This window comes from Nothoprocta perdicaria, unplaced genomic scaffold (assembly GCF_003342845.1).
Source record: "Nothoprocta perdicaria isolate Ctin4 unplaced genomic scaffold, notPer1 scaffold_289, whole genome shotgun sequence".
Lineage (NCBI taxonomy): Eukaryota > Metazoa > Chordata > Aves > Tinamiformes > Tinamidae > Nothoprocta > Nothoprocta perdicaria.
This window is the reverse complement of record NW_020455520.1, coordinates 232810-250382: the sequence shown is the minus strand read 5'-3', so window position 1 is coordinate 250382 and position 17573 is coordinate 232810. Positions and strand designations below refer to the sequence as shown.

At 49.6% G+C, this 17573-nt stretch overlaps 1 protein-coding gene across 2 annotated transcripts in view; it reads right to left on the bottom strand.

Moving 5' to 3' along the window:
- DGKD (diacylglycerol kinase delta) overlaps positions 1–5156 on the bottom strand; it is a 39274-nt gene extending 34118 nt beyond the window's left edge. Inside the window, exons 1-2 of one of the 2 annotated variants that reach the window (XM_026041585.1) lie at positions 5049–5156; positions 4369–4449 (exon numbers count right to left, since the gene is read on the bottom strand). In XM_026041585.1, the coding sequence (XP_025897370.1) occupies positions 4369–4449; positions 5049–5141 (174 nt within the window). In that variant the 5' untranslated portion in view covers positions 5142–5156. The remainder of the gene's footprint in view (positions 1–4368; positions 4450–5048) is intronic. The other variant, XM_026041582.1, reaches the window with a different exon arrangement.
- Between the last annotated feature and the right edge of the window lie 12417 nt (positions 5157–17573).

The window sequence follows — 17573 nt, the reverse complement described above, 5'->3', positions numbered from 1 at the left end:
GTGGTCAGTCTTTCAGAGCTCCGTTCCACTTGCCACAAGCTGATTAGCTTCTGCTTGAGGAGGAGCTGGGGCAGATTTCCTTCTGCAGCAGGGAGTGGAGAGGCTGGCTCTGACTGCAAGAACACCCGTTTCCTGTGAGGTGCTTCCCAATAGAAAAGGGTTTCCAGGAGCACAGGAGTTCAAGCTCCACCTCTTCCATGGAAGAGACTGTAACTCTGGAGGAGGGGTCAGCACAGGGCTGCTGGCAGCTGAATGCGGGCTTCACTTTCGCTAGGGCAGTGGAAAGGAGTGGAGCTGCGCACGGCTCCACCGAGGGGAATGTTCTTCCTTGGAATCACAGAGCTCTGAATAAGACGAGACAGGAAGTGGATGTTGTAATAGACGTAAAACGTTACCCGGATGGGGGTGAAAGTCCATCCCGCCCTGTGCTAGGAGTGAAGGGAATGTGGTACCAAACCACTGTGGGAAAATGGGATGGAAACACAGAAGCCCAACAAGAAAGAGCTGCTGTCCTTCCTAGCCCCTCTCCTATGGACACAGGTCCTCCGTTCTTGTTAACGAGATTGTTTTCCCCTTGTGCTGCACACAGRTCCCGCCCAGGCCAGGCCAGGCCCAGTGAGCTAGGAAGGGCTCTGTGCGCTCTGGCATTAACGTGTAGCACAGCYGGCAAGCTTCGGAAGGGGCAGGTGTTCGGCCAACACACCAGCCCCAGGGGGAAGAACTTGCTTGCCAGACCAAGCTTTACAGAGGAGGGCCTAAGGAGCTGGCAAGCCAGGCTAAGGGCTCCTGAGGGAACAGCCGTGGTGGCCACACACCTGCATGGGCGGGACACCAGCAGAGCGAGCAGCGCCTGGCCGAAGCAGGGCCGCAGCAGCCCCACCMGGGAGTGCGGGCGGGCCGGCCTGCCCACGTCCCAGACACGGATGAAGGTGCTATTTGGGGAGGAGCAGTCCCCAAAAGCCAGGATCTCTGTGCCAGGTGGAAATCCTCCTTCTGGGGGCTCTGCTACTGCTCCTGGGCGCAGCTGCCGGCCCGCGGGCCAGGCGGGCACAGCGCAAAGCTTTGAGCAGCTGGAAAACCACCCTGACCAAGAGCTAGTGCTCAAGGGAAGGGGGACTGGGAAGACCCCACGTGCCCAGGGCGAGCACAGAGCTGCTCCTTTCCGAAAAGCGTGCTTTTCTGGAGGGTGTGGTTGCAAAGAGCTGCTCAGAGTTCAGGTCAGGCTGTGACCTTGCCCATGCTAAGCTGCTGGGTGCATTTCACAAGGAGCCTAAGTGCATGCAAAGAGTGATGGCAAAAATCCAGGCAAAGCGTTCACCACTATCTTTTAGGAAAAAGGTGTCCAGGGCACTAGGAGAACATGTAGATGAACTCCCAGCCAGCAWCATGTACTAAACTGCTGGGCTCCCCAGGAGAAATTTACTTTACAAGGCAGAAGTTTTATAGCAGCAAGCCCAACCAAACCAGGACCACAAACAGCAGGAGCTGATTGGCGAAGGGAGCCCCCAGCCACGCTGGATCTGGTGGCACTGAAGGTCCCCACAAGAAGTGGAGCAGTATCTGAATGCTGCTAACCACAACAYACTTCTGCTCTGTTCTCATTTAGCAGGAAAACAGGGTGCTCAAGCTCTGCGTAACCAACGAGATGAGTCTGGCAGCGCAGAATAATTCACTGCTCCCRGACGGGAGCAACGGCAGCGTGTGGAGGCCGCTGGAACGGTGCTAGCGGCGCTGCRCGGAGAGCAGGCACCCCCGGTGCCCAACACGTACTGGCCCCAAGGGCCCACTCCCTACAAATTCACCAGGAAGGCGGCTGTGGTGCCACTACTAGGCCTGGGCACCGCACTGGCACTGGAGCTGGTTTTCACCTTGTTTACAGCTGATCCCCTCCTCAAAGGCGCAGTGAAAGGCAGCAGCCCTAGGAAAATCCACTGGTGAAAGACCTGGAAAACTAAGGGACTATACATGGAAAGAACCAATCACTTCCAAAGAAGATAAACTTCGGAGACAGATGACTTTGAAGGACAGAGATGGCAGAGAAGTAATACAAATAGCAAAGATTCCAACCCAAGTTCTCCTCAGAGCAAGTCCTACAGAGCCACTACCTCTCCTACCACTCAGCTGCTGTAGGATTGGTTCCTAGAGGCTTCCTGTTAATGCTAAATAAGCCTGCAGCCACAGTGCTGACCTAAAAGGAACAAGAGCCAAATAAAAAGCTTTTCCTTACACTTCTCATGGGACGCAGCTGCGCGGCCTCGTCAGCTCAGAGATGCCCCAGCTCCACTTTCCCAGCCCATCCYACGGTCACTCCCTTAGCTCCAAGTCACAGTCCTACAAATTGTCCTGACTATCCCCAGCGCAAACAGGGCACTGATGACATCTACACAAGACTGAGTTATTAAACAAGAGCACAACCTATATGACATTATCTTCTTTTGAGAGGAAGAGGTCTATATCTTCATACACTCGCTTTTCTCTCTCCTCCCTGCTTGCTGCAAGTAAATAGCTGTCAGATTTCTTCCTATGTGAAGGGCTTACTGGCACCTGTATGCTTGAAACTTACTCTTCCATCTGCGCCACTGCTATATGTTCTAAGCTTCATTCCTCCTCTTCTAATCCCAACCCGTTCATATGAGGATTGTACCTGCTATTCTCCAGACACAACAACCCATGCCTTGAACAGTACAGCTGCAGCGGAGGAATTTCCTCTCACAGAAAACAGCCCTTCCTAAATCAAAAGCTAAGAGCCTCCAGTGAAGAACACACAGAAAGAAAAACAGAACATCTGAAACTTGAGAACAGCCGTGTCTGTTACAAGCWACAAATATTCGATGTTTCAAATTTAGGATGCAAACTCAACAATGAATCTCTCTGACACAAAACAGGGAAAAAATGCAACAAAACTCAGATGTTTACAGAGCGGCTGAGCTGGGAAGATGAGGGGGAAAGAGTGCTCAAAAAGGAAACCAAGAGAAAATTGCAAAACTGCAAGGAATCCAAAGCACTGATGTCAGTGATGTGGCAGAGCAAATAGCAGCAAAACCAGTCAGCCTCCTGATTTGCAAGGTATTTTTATAGCTCATGGTAAACCACAGACAAGCCCCTCTATGAGCCATGAGGGATAGAGCAGATAAATCAGGAGAGGACAGACGTTTTCCCCGGGGTTTTGCTGAGCCCTGGGACACGGCGAGGAGCCGAGGACGTGCCTCGGGAGCCTCCTGCAGCCTCGGGAACCTCACACCAGAGGCACGGAAGCAAATGCTCACTGSGGGCTCAGACGGGGCAAGCTGAGGGGCAAGGAGATCATGCATTTCCTGCTGTTCCTACAACGAATGCATCTAGTGTCTCTGACAGGGATGAGATGTTTCCCAGTGATAACAATAACTCCAGGAGGCTTCGGAGAGGCTCCTGCTCTGAGCTAAGCTCAGCACTCGGGAGCTGCGGACAAGCACAGCCGGACTCCAGCTCCTGTCCTGCCCAGGAGACTGCTCCCCAAATGGAGCTTAGGAAGCACCTGCACCCCTGGAACATGAGCATCTTTACCCGCTTCTGCCAGGGCTGGAGAAAATGAAGGACTGACACCACCACTGCTCGACTATAAATATTTAAATGCACTTTCCTTATCTAACAAATACTATAAACCAATTCAATAGTTACTTCTGTGCAACTCCTTTCAGTTACTGCTTTTTGCTTATATACAGACTAGCGTGCATATACAAACACACACACATCCTACATCTCAGTAAAATCAGAGAAAGAAGTTTACATATTTTCAGGACTGAAGGGAACACCAAATTCCTTTAACCAGACCTCTAACATCATCACATATATCACCCCTAATTCCCTTTGCAGAACAAATTTTTCTGTACTACTATGTAAATGGATTCTGTCAAAACCTACTAGCTTATAGGTAAGAACATCCCTGAAGGCAAAGCTTTAGCACCATATATAGCAACCCAACATATTTTCCATGTGCACGGAGTTACGACTGCTGTGGGGAAACATATGTTCAAGACTTTGCTGACTTGTGGAAGTTCAGTCATAATGCTGCACACAGATTAGAAGTGGAAGCTTCAACTTTGATGATCCTTCCAAAGACCCTAGCAAGCCCAAAGCAGGACAAAATGGGAGAGTTCTTTGATTTGATGTCTTCCTGCCACAAATCGAAGCACACACAGTTTGCTATCAGTCATTCTCTTTGCATATTCAATCAAAACTGTAACAGTCTTTTAAAATAAAAACATTGAAATAAGTTTGCTCAAGAAAAAGAGGTGATGAAGGTTGCTTAGATGTTTTAAAATCAAGCTAAGGAGAAGGGAATTATGAGAAAGATGCAAGAAGGATGGGAAACAAGGAAGTAAATCCTACCGTGAAGCTGTTGTTGACATTCTTAGTGCTGGATTCTGCCACGCTGGCATCTGTCAGATCCACCTCATCAAAAATAATGGACTGGAAAGGAAAAAATCAAAGCTCTAATGAACTAGTGAAACCAGGGTATAAGCAGCAGACCTGAGGGACACATTGGTGCGTCTGTGCAGCATGCTCCAGCAAAGCCTTCTGTGATCTGAAGGAAGGGCTCAGCACTAACAGCAYGAAGGACTTGGGAGCCTAGTTCCGTATCCTGGCACTCCTATTTGCTTCTGCCTTCTGTTGGGGAACTCAGTGATTTTATATTTACTATGGGACTATTTCTAAAAATAATTTTGTAGGCTTGGTTCTTGTGAAAGGAGCCTGCCTGATAGCTAGTCTGGCTAGTGGGATGTCCATCAAGGCACTAGCCCTGACGTAGGGTAGTTCTGACTTATAAACTGGGAAGGGGGAAAAAAAGGATAGAACAATAGCATCACAGGGCGACACGRTGTTTTACTGAAAGATTAACGATTTCAAAGCGCGAGGCAAAACGCAGGGAACATCTAACAGTGATAAAGCCTGAAGACAGAAGCTTCCAGAGCATTTGCTTTTCTTCTGGACTGAGCTCTGCCTTCTCAGAGGCCAAAGTACCTCTGATGACCCAAACCTGACTCTCCTCCACGGGCTCATGTCCTTACCTTGGCAGTTTTTGCATAGTAAAGCGTCCGTCCGCGCAGCTTGAAGTAGCGTCTCTTCCAGCGCTGGAAGGAGCTCGTCTGCTTCATCAGCATCCCCTCTTTTATGACAGTCTGCAAAACAAGCAAGGGAGAAGAATGAAGTATGAATTTTCATTTCAGGAATCTCTTCCCCATATCAAAAAAGACTGAAGTTTGAGAACAATAATCTGAGTGCCCTCTGCTGGAAGCACTTAACAAATCCATTCAAACAAGCAGGCAAACTCATCAAGATTAAATCACCGCAACACACAACCCACGCTGGGGTTTTCTCCTCATCTCCACTGCTAGCAAGATATAAGATAAATAACTGTTTGAAGGAGCTTCGCAAAGCATACGGACGGTGCAGGAAGCCTAACAGTTAAACTCACGGAGGTGTCCCTGTGGTCGCAGGCAATCCTGCCGCTCACTTCAGCTGCCTTTGATTCCCAGCACATCCAGCCCCGCTCTCCGGTTCTGCCCTGGGAATTTAGCAGCATCTACCCAGCACAAACCTGGGCGGCAGGCACACAGGGTGACAAGTGAAGCCAGACGAGGCAGGAACTAACTGCAACTTCAGCATTTGGTCTTCTTCAGATAGTCTTGGCCCTGCCTCAGTACTCTCTGGCTGGCTGCCAATTCCCAGGGCTGCAGTGCCAAAACTGTCTACGCACACTGCCTTTCTTCTTTCTTCTTTTTTTTTTTTTACTGCTTTAGGACTAGATTGACATACCAGCATACGCAGTCCCAGATGCTCCCTCACATACTGTGCATACGTCGGGGGATATATTTAATCCCCACGCACTTCATCCTATTTCGTCAACTATATGTTATTAATACTTCTGCTGAGGACAGATCCTGAACACCAACAGCTACAGGAGGATCATGGCAAAAAGCTGCAGCTTGGATGGACAAGGGGCAGAGGATCTGGAGCCAAGGGTTCGACCCCAAATTACTAACTGAACATAGTACTAAGAATTACTAAATGGCAATATGTGATGGTGCAGAATTTCAAGAAAAATCCTCTTCTCCCAAGAAACCCTGTCCCCACGGAGGGACCCCATGGACAAACACACACACAGTTAAAAAACAGGGAGCAAGCGGCCCGACAACCTTGTAAGACAGGTTATGTGGTATCTCAACGCCAGCAAAATGAGACAGCTTTAACATACTAGAGGTCTCAGCGTAGCTCAGGTTCACAACAGAACGAGGTCAACCGATGAGTATCAGCTCAAACACAGCACTACACACACTGCCAGGCTACTGCAGAGCACAAAATAAATGCTCTTACGGATCCAAAGGGTTTAGGTTGTTTTAGAAATCCTTTCCAGGGCACTAAACTTGCTTTTAAAATGCTATATATATTTCTAATGTGGGTCTTTCCCTTTTTGAAACAGCTGCAGATTTTAATACTTTCCACGCGCACYGCTCCTTGCCAAGCTCCAAGTTCCCTCAAAAAGCACTTGGAAAGAAAGCACTGATTACAAGGAGAAACATCCGTCTGACGGGTCATGCCTCTCCTGCTTGGTCGAGCATCTTCACGCTGGCCTCACAGACAGCAGGGCCTGGACGGGCACGGGACACTCGTTCTGAAAGAAGGATGGATGCAAAGCTCTGGAGCCAAACGTACCTTCCTCTGGTGGGTGGAAAGAGCAGGAGGTTCCACATCTCCAAGAAAAAAGCATCTACTTTACCATGGAGCCCGGGACACTCAGCCCTTTCCAAGGACAGCAAACCCCAAACACTGCTGTTTCACCCCGCTCCTCCCGTCTCGCCCAGCAGTTCGCAGGCAAACACCAACTTTATACATGTGGTTCAACCAGGAATCACAACATTTCACAGCGTCTTTAAAAGAATTAAAAGGGAGTAAGAAAATGTGTGACTGAAAAACAAGCTCATAGCAAAACCAACCGTTCCCTGCATTAGCTCCCACACCTTGGGAGAGGTGACTCTCCAGGCATTTTGGAATCCGTTTTCCATGAGCCCCAGCAACAGGGACAGGGCTTTAGGAATATGCGCTTCGGAGCCATATAGGGCATCCAGGAGTGGCTTTAGTGTCCAGAAGTARAACAGGACACGGAGAGCTGAGAGCCCAGGCCGCGAGGTAGCTGGAGCTGGTCACGGTGCCGCGCCGGGRTCTGCGACTCCGCGGCCATCTCAACCCGAAGCTTCCCAGTGAGAGAGGATGCAGAACCYGCCTGCCCCGGCAGTGCCCCGCAGAGCCTAACGCCACAGTCAGGGGTCGGGGCCCTCCCCTGGGCCTGGGGAGCGCGCACACAGTGCCGAGATCCCCCAGACCACTGGCCCTCTCTGCGTCTCCCATTCCCAGCAGCCGAATGGCACAAACTGCAGGGCCAGCTCCAGGGCAGCCTGTATCTCGGTGTATGTACAGCCCGCCTGACGAGCTCCTCGAAGCTCCGGCACGTGCACCTAAGCTCCAGCACGCACACTGCTTGGCCAGAGGGATGACACTTCTGCTACTTGCTTTAGCCTGAGGGGAAGGAAGTGGGAAAGTGGCAAGAGATTTTCCAGATGAGGCCAGCAGCACGGTGGGATCCCTTTGCATTCCTTGGACAAACAGACATATAACTAAAAAGTGAGACGGAAAACTAGCTAGTGAATCTGCAAAGCCCCGAAGGGAGGCAGGAAGCTCCCGTGGCAGGTGCCCAGGGGCAAAGCGCCCAGACTCCGGGCGAGCCAAGGGCCCTGGGGGACGCTCGGCACCCGGGCGGCAGCAGCTCTCACCCAGCCCCGCGACTCRAGCGCGGCCCTCGCACTGCAGCGCTCACTCACCTCGGCACGACGCCCGCACGCCTCCATTCCTCTTTAAAACTGCATCTTTTTTTTTCCCTTTTTTTTTTTTTTTTTTCTTTTTTAAGCCCAAAGGCAACACCCCACAGGTCACCTGGCCCCTCCCCGTGCCAAGGCAGCCTCTTGCCAGCCTCTCTCTCCAGGAGCCTGTAGCGGTGCAACTCACACGGGAGAGGCCGGTGCTGGGCGAGCTGGCGGAAAACAAGCCTCGGGTTCCGGCTGCCCATCTCCACACGAGCGCAGCCGCGCTATTTATAGGCACCAGCCCCGCGGAGACTTTGGTGGGTTTGGGCGGAAAGGGCTGCAGATAAGATCGAGATGACTTTATGAAATGATTCAGGCGCTGCTGCTGCTTTTTTCCTCCTCTGTTTAACTTCTGCAGCCCAAGGAGCTGCTGCGTGCAGCGGGACCACAGCGACGGGCAGAGCAGCGTGGCAGCACAGGGACACGGTTAGCAGCCGAAGGCACGGGCTGAGAAATTTCTAGGGTTTCACTATTTATGTTGGGCCCTGAAGTGACTTCCTGCAGAAAAGAAAAAATCATTTCGCTGCTAGCAATACACAACCCTCCCTTCCTCACACACGCTCTTCCCCTTCACTCAGTCCCCTCACATAAGAACACGAAGTTGGTCAACACAGTTGCATACAAAACTAGCAAGACACAGCAGTATTTCTTATAGCCATTTATTACAGCCATTTCTATAGCCATTTACATTTCTTATATACATTTGAGSGGTCCCTGCATCCCGTAAGTCATTTCAGGAGATGCCAGAACCAGCCCACACTGACAAACTGCGTTTGTACTGACGACAGGAATAACTCTAGCGACGAGACAGAAAAGAGCCCATCGCGTTTCAGCTGCTCCCTTCTCTCTTGCGCGGAGCAATATTCACTGTCTGAAGCAGAGGAGGAGTCCAACCTTTTCCATCCATTCACAAGTCACTGGCCCTGTTTGGAAATTGGGCCCTTCAAATAACTGAGTTCCTAATGTGGAAAACARGATCCTCTCAGGCAACTGAGGGCAGCTATCCACAGTAGCCAGCTGTCCGGCTGGCAGCTGCCCGTTGGCACGGGCAGCTCCACGCGCTGCTCAATACGGCAGGACGAACAATGCAGCCTGTTTCACAGCTGAGATCATGGCATATTCTTAGGGGCAGTTGTTCAGCTCGGCATATCCAATACAGTCATTATGCTCCAGTGATATTTCTTCTCAGAAAGTAACTCTACAGAAGGTAGAAGTAAAATCAATCAAATCTATCTAAAAGCAAATGAATGAGGCCAGATACAAAAGCTCTCAACATCTGTACTTCTCTCTATGCCTTGTGTCTTTGGACCGTGAGAACTTCAGGGCAGACAATTTTTATTTTTATGTATTATGAAACATTAAGGAGGCTGTTGATGTCAAATAACTAAAGTGCCAAACACAGAGAAAAAGCACCAAAGGAAAGCACCTACGCACTCCGCCAGCTGCCTGCCTTCTGTCATAACTGTGTCACGAAGGCAGGCATTTCTGCAAGGCGTGAGAGAGACCCACAGCGATCAAAGCACCTCACCCAGGCCAGGGTGCAGGTGAGGTGCTCCAAGCAGACGGGAGCAGCCCTGCGGTCACCAGGAACACGGTGCTGCCGCGGGAGCACAGGTACAAATCAGCACTGCTGTGCCTCGCTGCAGGTAAAACTGCTTCGGTAGCTGCTCTATAAACCCTCTTTGTGGTCATAAACACAGAATTAATAGCTATTTACAAACCTAATGACATACAGTAAATCCAATGAAGAAACTGAGGGAATAAATCTAACTAACCATGTAGAATAAGACACGGAAGGTCAAAAGGCTCAGGGTTAACAAGCTAATCCGAAAGCAACATCCTTCCCCCAGGCAGTGGTCACACCCTGGAAACCAGCTCCAGGAAGCACGGAGGGGGAAACCAGCACCAGCAAAGCAATTCTAAGAATGGGACACATAGAGATTATACAGATACATATATACAAGAGGACATGGAATTTGCTCCTCCTGGTTGGCAATTCTGCATTAAAAGCACTTGAGTCTGGCAAAAAATGAAAAGAAAATGCAGCAAGGGTTTCTTCTATGGGTATGAAATGACCAAGACATGATGTGAACTCACTGCAACAAAAGGACTCCAGAAAGAGGGGAAGAAAGAGAAGAAAACCAGAGGTCAGCCACAGGAATCAAATGTCAAAACAGAAGCCAGGGCTGCGAGTCAGCGGTTCAGTGACGGAAGCCGAGCTCTCCACTGGTGAAGGGGGCACTGTCTGGGCTTCTAGCACACACCAGTGATTAAAACAACATGATAACGATCAGTGTTTTATAAACTGGGAAGTACCCACGTGAGGTTAGAGCAAAGACCCCAGACAGCTATGGGGGAGAGTCTGCAAAATCTCTCCTTGCAATCACCTTCCCATGCCTCTAAGCATCTCAGCTCTGCTCCAGCAGAGCCCGTGTGCCCAGCTGGGCACCTCTGAGTACAGCCTCCTGCCGACGGAGCTGTGTGCGGCGTGCTCGGAGATACCACCGACACAGCAAAGGTCMACTTACTGCCTGCATCGCCATCGAAAAGCCAGAGTTGCCATCCAAGAAAATCCTACAAACAATCTTGAGTTTGGATGTGCCTTGCTGCAAAAAAAACAGAAGTCTGAAACAAGTTCATTCTGCCAGCCCAGACAGAGCGCCCCAAGGAAAGCACTTAAAGCAGATGAAACTCTGGTCAGCTACAAGAGCGGATAAAAAACACACCAGGACTGTCTCCTCAGGATGAGTTAGAACCTGGACAACTCCCGGCACGGTGATTGCTTAAGCCCTCAGTATGTTTTCCATAGGCTCCAGGCATCCTTCCCAAACATGTTTATCAAATGCACTAATCGAGCATGACGCTCAAATCATCCCAGTAAACTAGAACAAGATCGGAAGATAAGGGCTCAAATCCACCTAGAAAACGAGCCAAGCCAAAAAGCAGCAGTTTAAAAGCTACCTGAAGACTTTGGAATGGCATAAACACTTTACAGGGTTCCAATTAAACACGCAGTGATATTTAAGGACAAACATGAGAAATACGCTGCTGTTTTTTCTACTGCCTTAAATTACATACAAAACTATATCCCTTCCTTAGGGCATCAGATTAATAAACTGCATTTTCTCACATAGATTCCCCCWCCTCCGACAGCCAGCAAGATAACCCTACTGCGAAGCACAGCATTCCACATGGAAGCCGGTAATGCTGCAGCATTATCCACAGAAGTTAAATRTCGCTCTCCCTCGCTCAAAAGGAGCCAAATTATCAGCTTTGTGCAAGCAAGCCCACCCACCCACTCGACAGGCAGCTCAGGTGAGCCAGGCACTTACCATAGCGACATTGCAGGGCCATCTGAAACACCAGGATTAGGCTGGCAAGGAGCATTCAGGACTGTTACAAGGGAAGAACATCCAGAATACAGCTGGGGGTCTCATCCTTGGAGCCCCAACGCCATCCTTCCCATCCCACTGAATGGCATGAAGACCATGGCTGAGCTAGACAGGGAAGCCAGCAAAACCCTCCTGCTATGGGAACATGGAGCTACGGGAAAACGAAAGCTACTCCTCGAGGAGAAGCGAGTCCTCTGCCCTCGTGCCGCGGCGGCTCGCAGGGAACACGGCATCCTCCCACATCCCGCGCCTGGATTCCCATCCCGCTGCTACTGGATTCTGCAGGGAGCCTTATTTGGTAGCAGCTGGTAGATGCAGGGCCAAATCCTCATCCTTTTACTTCCACCGGTATTCCAATGGGATTACAGGACTGAGAACAGAAGGCTTTTGGCCTTCAGCCATTTGATTAATACCTAAGGTATCTTAAGAKTTATTTATTTTTATCTCATCTATAACAACGGTTGTTATCAGATTTTCCTGATTTATTTATTGGACAATGTGCACTTTTAMGATTCTTTTTTTCCTCACCCACTTACCATAGTTCTTAGAGGAAGAACTCCAAAGTTTTTAGGCTTGTTTTTTCATTATCCCTATTTTAGTATCCTGCAAAAACCTTTGACCACATCAAGACATCCTAATCGGCTCCAGCAACAAGGCAGACGAGGGCAGCCTCGGGAGCACKGTTTTGTTCACTTTCAGCTCCAGGGCCAGCAGACCCGAACAGCAGGGCCTGGCAGGGGCTCCCTGGACCCTGGGTTTTAATAAAATCCCAGCAGCAGACCCCGGGAGGAGCACTGTGCCCTGCGCTTCCGTGCACATCAGCTGCAAAGCCAGGCAGTGGCCTTTCCTGCGGCAACCAAGGAAGCTTCTCTTCCTTAGAAAAGTAAACTGCAGCACCAGAAGGGATATCCAATGTAAAATCTTCTAATTTAGCAATGAGACTGTGAGACAATAAGATTTCCTCTAAAACTAAGTGGCATAAAAGTGGCTTAATCAATCCTCTAATTCAGCACTGCTACTACATTTAAACACACTCTTAATATTCATTTAATATCTATATCTATTTGAGAGAACAATTACAAGCCCAACAATGTACTTTCTGGCAATGTGGTCTCAGTAAATCCACGTTCTCAAAACATGCAAAGGTTTAATGTTAGCTCTTAGTTCTTGGAACCCGAACTATAGTTAGAAGGAATGAGAAAAGCTACAAGTGTGTGTGGTTTTGTTTTGTTTTGCTTTTTTAAAGAAAGGAAGTAACAGCTGTTGCTTTCACACAGCATCCAAAAATCTCCAGCAGCGAGGCAGGCTCACAGTACACCAATGGTAAGACAGCACTGGGAGGCTTCCCAAATTTTGTCAGAACAGATGAGTCTCAAAGAGCATGTAAAACATAACATAGACTTGCATTAAGCAACGGAAACATTCCTACAGAAATTTAACTCAGGCTAAAGCCCCATCTTTTCCTCCATGCTCAGAGAAAGAACCAGGCTGATTGTGGTGTTAATCCAAGACAGCTGATGGTTTAAAACCAAGAGAGCGGCGCTTGAGACTGAACCCAAACTGAATTGCCACCTCTTGGTTGAGCAAAGAGTTCCTAGTCTCTACCTGGCACAGACGCTACAATTTACAACATGTGAAGTCCCTAAAATGTGCTCTTTTAAACAGTGTTAGATGATAGCACAAAAAGACATTTTGATATRTATTTAATGGAAGAAACCACAGGCAGAATGTGAACTAAATTATAAATTTCTTCTTCACTTCTTGCACACTTCTTGTACACTGTTTCTTTACGGAAATGCTTCTTATCGTAATACTTATCATTTCAGCGCTTGAATCAAACCAACAAATTCCTCACTCTACGCTCATCTGAAAGCCTCAAAAGATTTGCCCTCTGGAAATAAAAATAACACTTCTCTGTCTATAAAAAGAACACCTCTGTTGATGAGGCAGAAGAGAAGTAGAGCGCCCTTTCTGCGGTCGCTCGCTCGCGCTGCCCGCCGTGTGTTCGAACAATCAGTTTAGTCTGCTCAGGAAGCTCGCACAAAGGTGAGGAGAAACATCCCACTTCCCGCCACCCCTATCACCTCGCTGGCCAGCACCACAAAAGCAACAGGTTTGTGTTTCTTCTGTTACTTTTAAGCATCAAAAAAGTGTATTTCTGTTTCCAAGGTCCCCAATACTAACTACTGTTCCAGATGAATGGGCAGTAGGACTGCAGCAGGGCTCCTCATGTTAGCAGACTAGTGCAAGTAACTTGTTTTCTGCTCAGAAGGGGMTGAAAAACAGGCAGTACTCGGTTTTTCTTGCTTGGGCTCTCTGGGACGGCTATTGGGTCCCAAAGGTGCCAATCAGAAAGAGAATCACCACCTGCCTTAGCACAGAACATCCAGCTACACCACAGGCTGCTACACAGCCCCAAAACTAAGAACTCGCTTGTTCAGATACTGAAGTCTTCATCAGACGTAAAGCTCAGTACCAGTACCTGCTTAGTACCTGCTTTTCACATTTTAAGTTAACTTAAGATCATTCTGCTGCTGGAGCTAGACAGCTTTCAACATCCCTGAGAGTTACTTTAAAGTTTGGAGAGCTGCTCCCTCTGTTTGCACTCCACTGGAACACACGCTGCAAGCTTGTCTTCAAGCAGTTCAAGGTAATGACAAATGGCTGTAAAAAGCAAAACATTGCAGAAAAATTGCTCATAAAAGTAAACAGAAGTCTGAGACGGAATTAATCCAAACAGARAGCTCTCCCGATGCCACCCAAGGACACCGCTGAAATCCTGTCTGGTAAACAAAGCGCAGTCTCAACATGCCAAAACTGGCGTGCTGGAAATGAGACCTATCTGATGAATGAAACAAGTGCTGCCCATCCCATTCATTCCGCTGTTTTCAGAGGCTCATAAAGTGACACTGGCAACGAAAGGACACGTGGCGAGAGAGAAGGGAGCTCTGCTGTCAAGGTCCACATGAGGAACAGGGCTCCCACGCTCTGCATCCTYGTCTCCTACCACCACTTTTGAGGTTATTGCATCTTCATCCACRGCAGGTCACTGTTAAGATGATATTGCCACTCTGCCGATTCCCCAGCATTGCTCAGGAGGAAGCAGTGGGGCTCCTCCTGCTCCATCTTGTCACATACATCTCCATCTCTAYTTTCTTTCTTCTCTCCTAACACCCTTTTACCCATCTGTTCAGAAATAGGCGACCAGGAGTTCCTCTTGCTGCACCAGTGCCAGCCTGAGACCAGGAACGGGGCTAAACGCAGGGTTTTTTTTAAGAAGCTTGATGCTGGTACAAGTCTGACAGGTCCCAAAACAGCTGATCAAGCACTGCAGGCAGTTTTTCTTTCTTTCCCAGCTCAGACTTCGACAACAGCAGTTAAACAGATGTTAACTATGATCTGCCTCTAGGCACTGCACATCCAAYTCCCTATACCTATAATCCCATTTGCCCCCCCAGTATTATCAAGGCGGTGCAGTCACATGCAGTTGGGCAATCAGGAGGCTCAGATACAAGTTAGCCAAAGTTTTGCAGTCTTGTAAGCAAGAACTCTCAGTTTTTATTGGAAAAGCAAATGACAGGACCAGAGGAAGCCAAAACTTATCTTCCAAGTGTTTGCGAGAGACTACGACAAACAAGTAAATTCAAAGGAACTGCGAGGTTAGCAAATTTTGCACCCCACTTGTGAAGACGGTAAGCTCCTGCAGTGATTTAATGGTCGTTAGAGGCATGGTCTCAAGCTAACTGCAGCAAAAGATGTGGTTAGAAGAGATTTACATCCTCAGGTGAAGTAAAAGCTTCCCCGCATCTCCTACGGCCACTCTGACAGACCTGTCCAACACCCTTGACCACTTTGGGCAGTCTGTGCTCGCTCATTCAAYGGCTGTGTTTAAAATTAGGCCTGGCTTTACAGAGAAAGCTTCCCAAAGCCGCAYGGCTGCTGTAATTATCCACAGCGTAGTCTCGCTCCCTGCCTCCAGGCCAAGAAAAGGCACACAGGCAGCAGCACRCAGAAGAGGGGATGATGAAACAGGAGGAAATCAACGGTAACAAAACAAATCAGTCCTTGGTACCGCAATACCTGGGTTGATTTGGAAAATGTGACACTGTTTAGCTAAAGGTCTTCTGCAGATTAACACATGGGAGGCTCGATAGCTGCGGACAATATCTGTTTATAATCCTTGTTCTTAACATGTTTATGTTCRCATAGTACGAATGGCTGGTTTAGGCTTTTTCCAGCCACGCTGACGCAGGAAATGATGCAAAACACAGCAAATGATTAAGCAGAGATGTAGGGATGTGCTCAGCTGCTCTCCAAAGTAAAATCCAATACACCTTTCACCTTAGCATCCCAGTAGCCTGTGGTAAACAAGGGTTCCCATTTGAGCACTGAAAAAAAAGTCTTTGTCCTTGCTCTTCTCACTGACAACAATACATAKATATTAAAGTAGACTGCGGCATCCTTCCTCCTTACTCACATGGGACCCCTGCCACAAAGAGCATTAAGAAACCACAGGGTTCATCCAGGCTCCTGCAGAAGCGATTCTGATATTCAGCACTGTGTGCAGGAAAAGACCTTAAAAGACGTCTTGTTTTAAAGCAGATGAACGGACTAGATCAGGTCACCTGGTGCTCCAGCTCAGCTGAGATGTGTTTGGTGCACTGAACATTAACCCCTTTGGAGGGCTTGGCTATTTCCTCTCACAGAGGGGAGGACCAGCTCGTGCACACCGTGCAGACCCTCAGTGTCTCAGTGCAGGAAGTAAACTACAGGGACGGCAACAAGTCGCAGACGGAGGAAATAACTCTGCATGAGCGACGCCGCGAGGGGACAGYTCCCACACGTGACTACACTGGCACGGGGGTCTGTCGGTGCTGGGCCCAACGTAACAAAGCGATCACAGAGGCGTCTGAAAGGAAGGCAGACTTGCAAAGGGCGACAGAGAAAGGACCGCTCTGAGTAACGCCTAAGACGCTGCATCATGCAGAGCGATGTTTTCCCTCCTCACAGTGAGCACAAGATAAGCACTGCCGAAGCACACGCATCGCGCGGAACGCAGCAGCAACCGCGTCTCCCTGTGCCTCAAAGACAACAGCAAGCCGACGGCAGAAGAACAACTAGCCTGTTGTTTCTAAGACATGTCACAGTAACGCGAGGGTTAGACAGTATTTTAACAGCTACAAAGAAAAATCAGGCAGCTATAGCAAAAATAGCACAGAAGAGGGCAACTCCCTATGGGTGGTTCCTAGCCTCAGGCTAAGGGAAATCTTCCCGTCTTGTCTTTGGGTAACAATACAGAGGAACTACAGCTACAGCTCCTCCCGCTGCCCCTCGCATGGCTCAGTGGGTCCAGAGGAAGCCAAAAAGGGGGACAGCCTGACTAGGCCACCCGCGCCAGGGTGTGAAGGCCTGATAAGGCACCTGGTCCAAGCAAGCTGTGGAAGCAGGGCTGAAACAGGAGCCGAGAACAAAGAGTAACCAGCCCCAAGCCCAGCGCTAGGCCAGACGGGAGGCCACACAACATCACTGCGGGGCTACAGGAAGGAACAACAACAACAACTCAAAGAAAAAATGGGGRTGCAGCCATTAAAGGTGTAAGAAGACACTGAGGGAAGAACACAAAGATTCTAGAGCTGCAAATAATCTAAGAACCACAGAACACGGGTCTAGGAGAGCCATAAGGGAGAGGATGGGGAGGGGAGGCCACGCAGGGCCCTCCGGAACAGGTAGGGGAGCCCTGGCAATGTTGGTGTGGGGGGGAAAAGGGAGCTGCAGCTGTGGGGGGACGGCATGGGCTTGGGGGCCAAATATCCCACAATGGAGGGCAACCACGGCAGGTAGGAACTCTTAACTCACAGAACTGCGAGGACACCTTGCAGGGAAATGAAGAGGAAGGAAGGAGAGAGGTAAGGCAGGGCACTGCGGAGCCTGGGCACACGGACTGCAGCCGGGGAGGGAGCTCCCTGCCAGCGGGGAGCCAAGGCACCCTGCTGAGGGGCGCTCAACTGGGCTGGTAGGGAGAGCCCTTAGGGGAGGCTCCCACAGGGTCACAGACCCACCTTTTGGGAAGGAAACCTGCCAAATGGTGGAGGGACCTGTCAGAAGCCCCTACAAGGAGCCAGGGGGTCCCATGCTGCGGGTGGCTGCTGCAGACCCGGGGAAGCAGTTTGTGACAGCGGTCCCCGAGGAGCCTGCGTGGACAGGGAGCCGCGAGGCACTCGGGCACAGGAACCGCTGGCCGGTTCCTGGGCACTGCGGGGGCGCAGCGAGGCCTCGCGGGGCT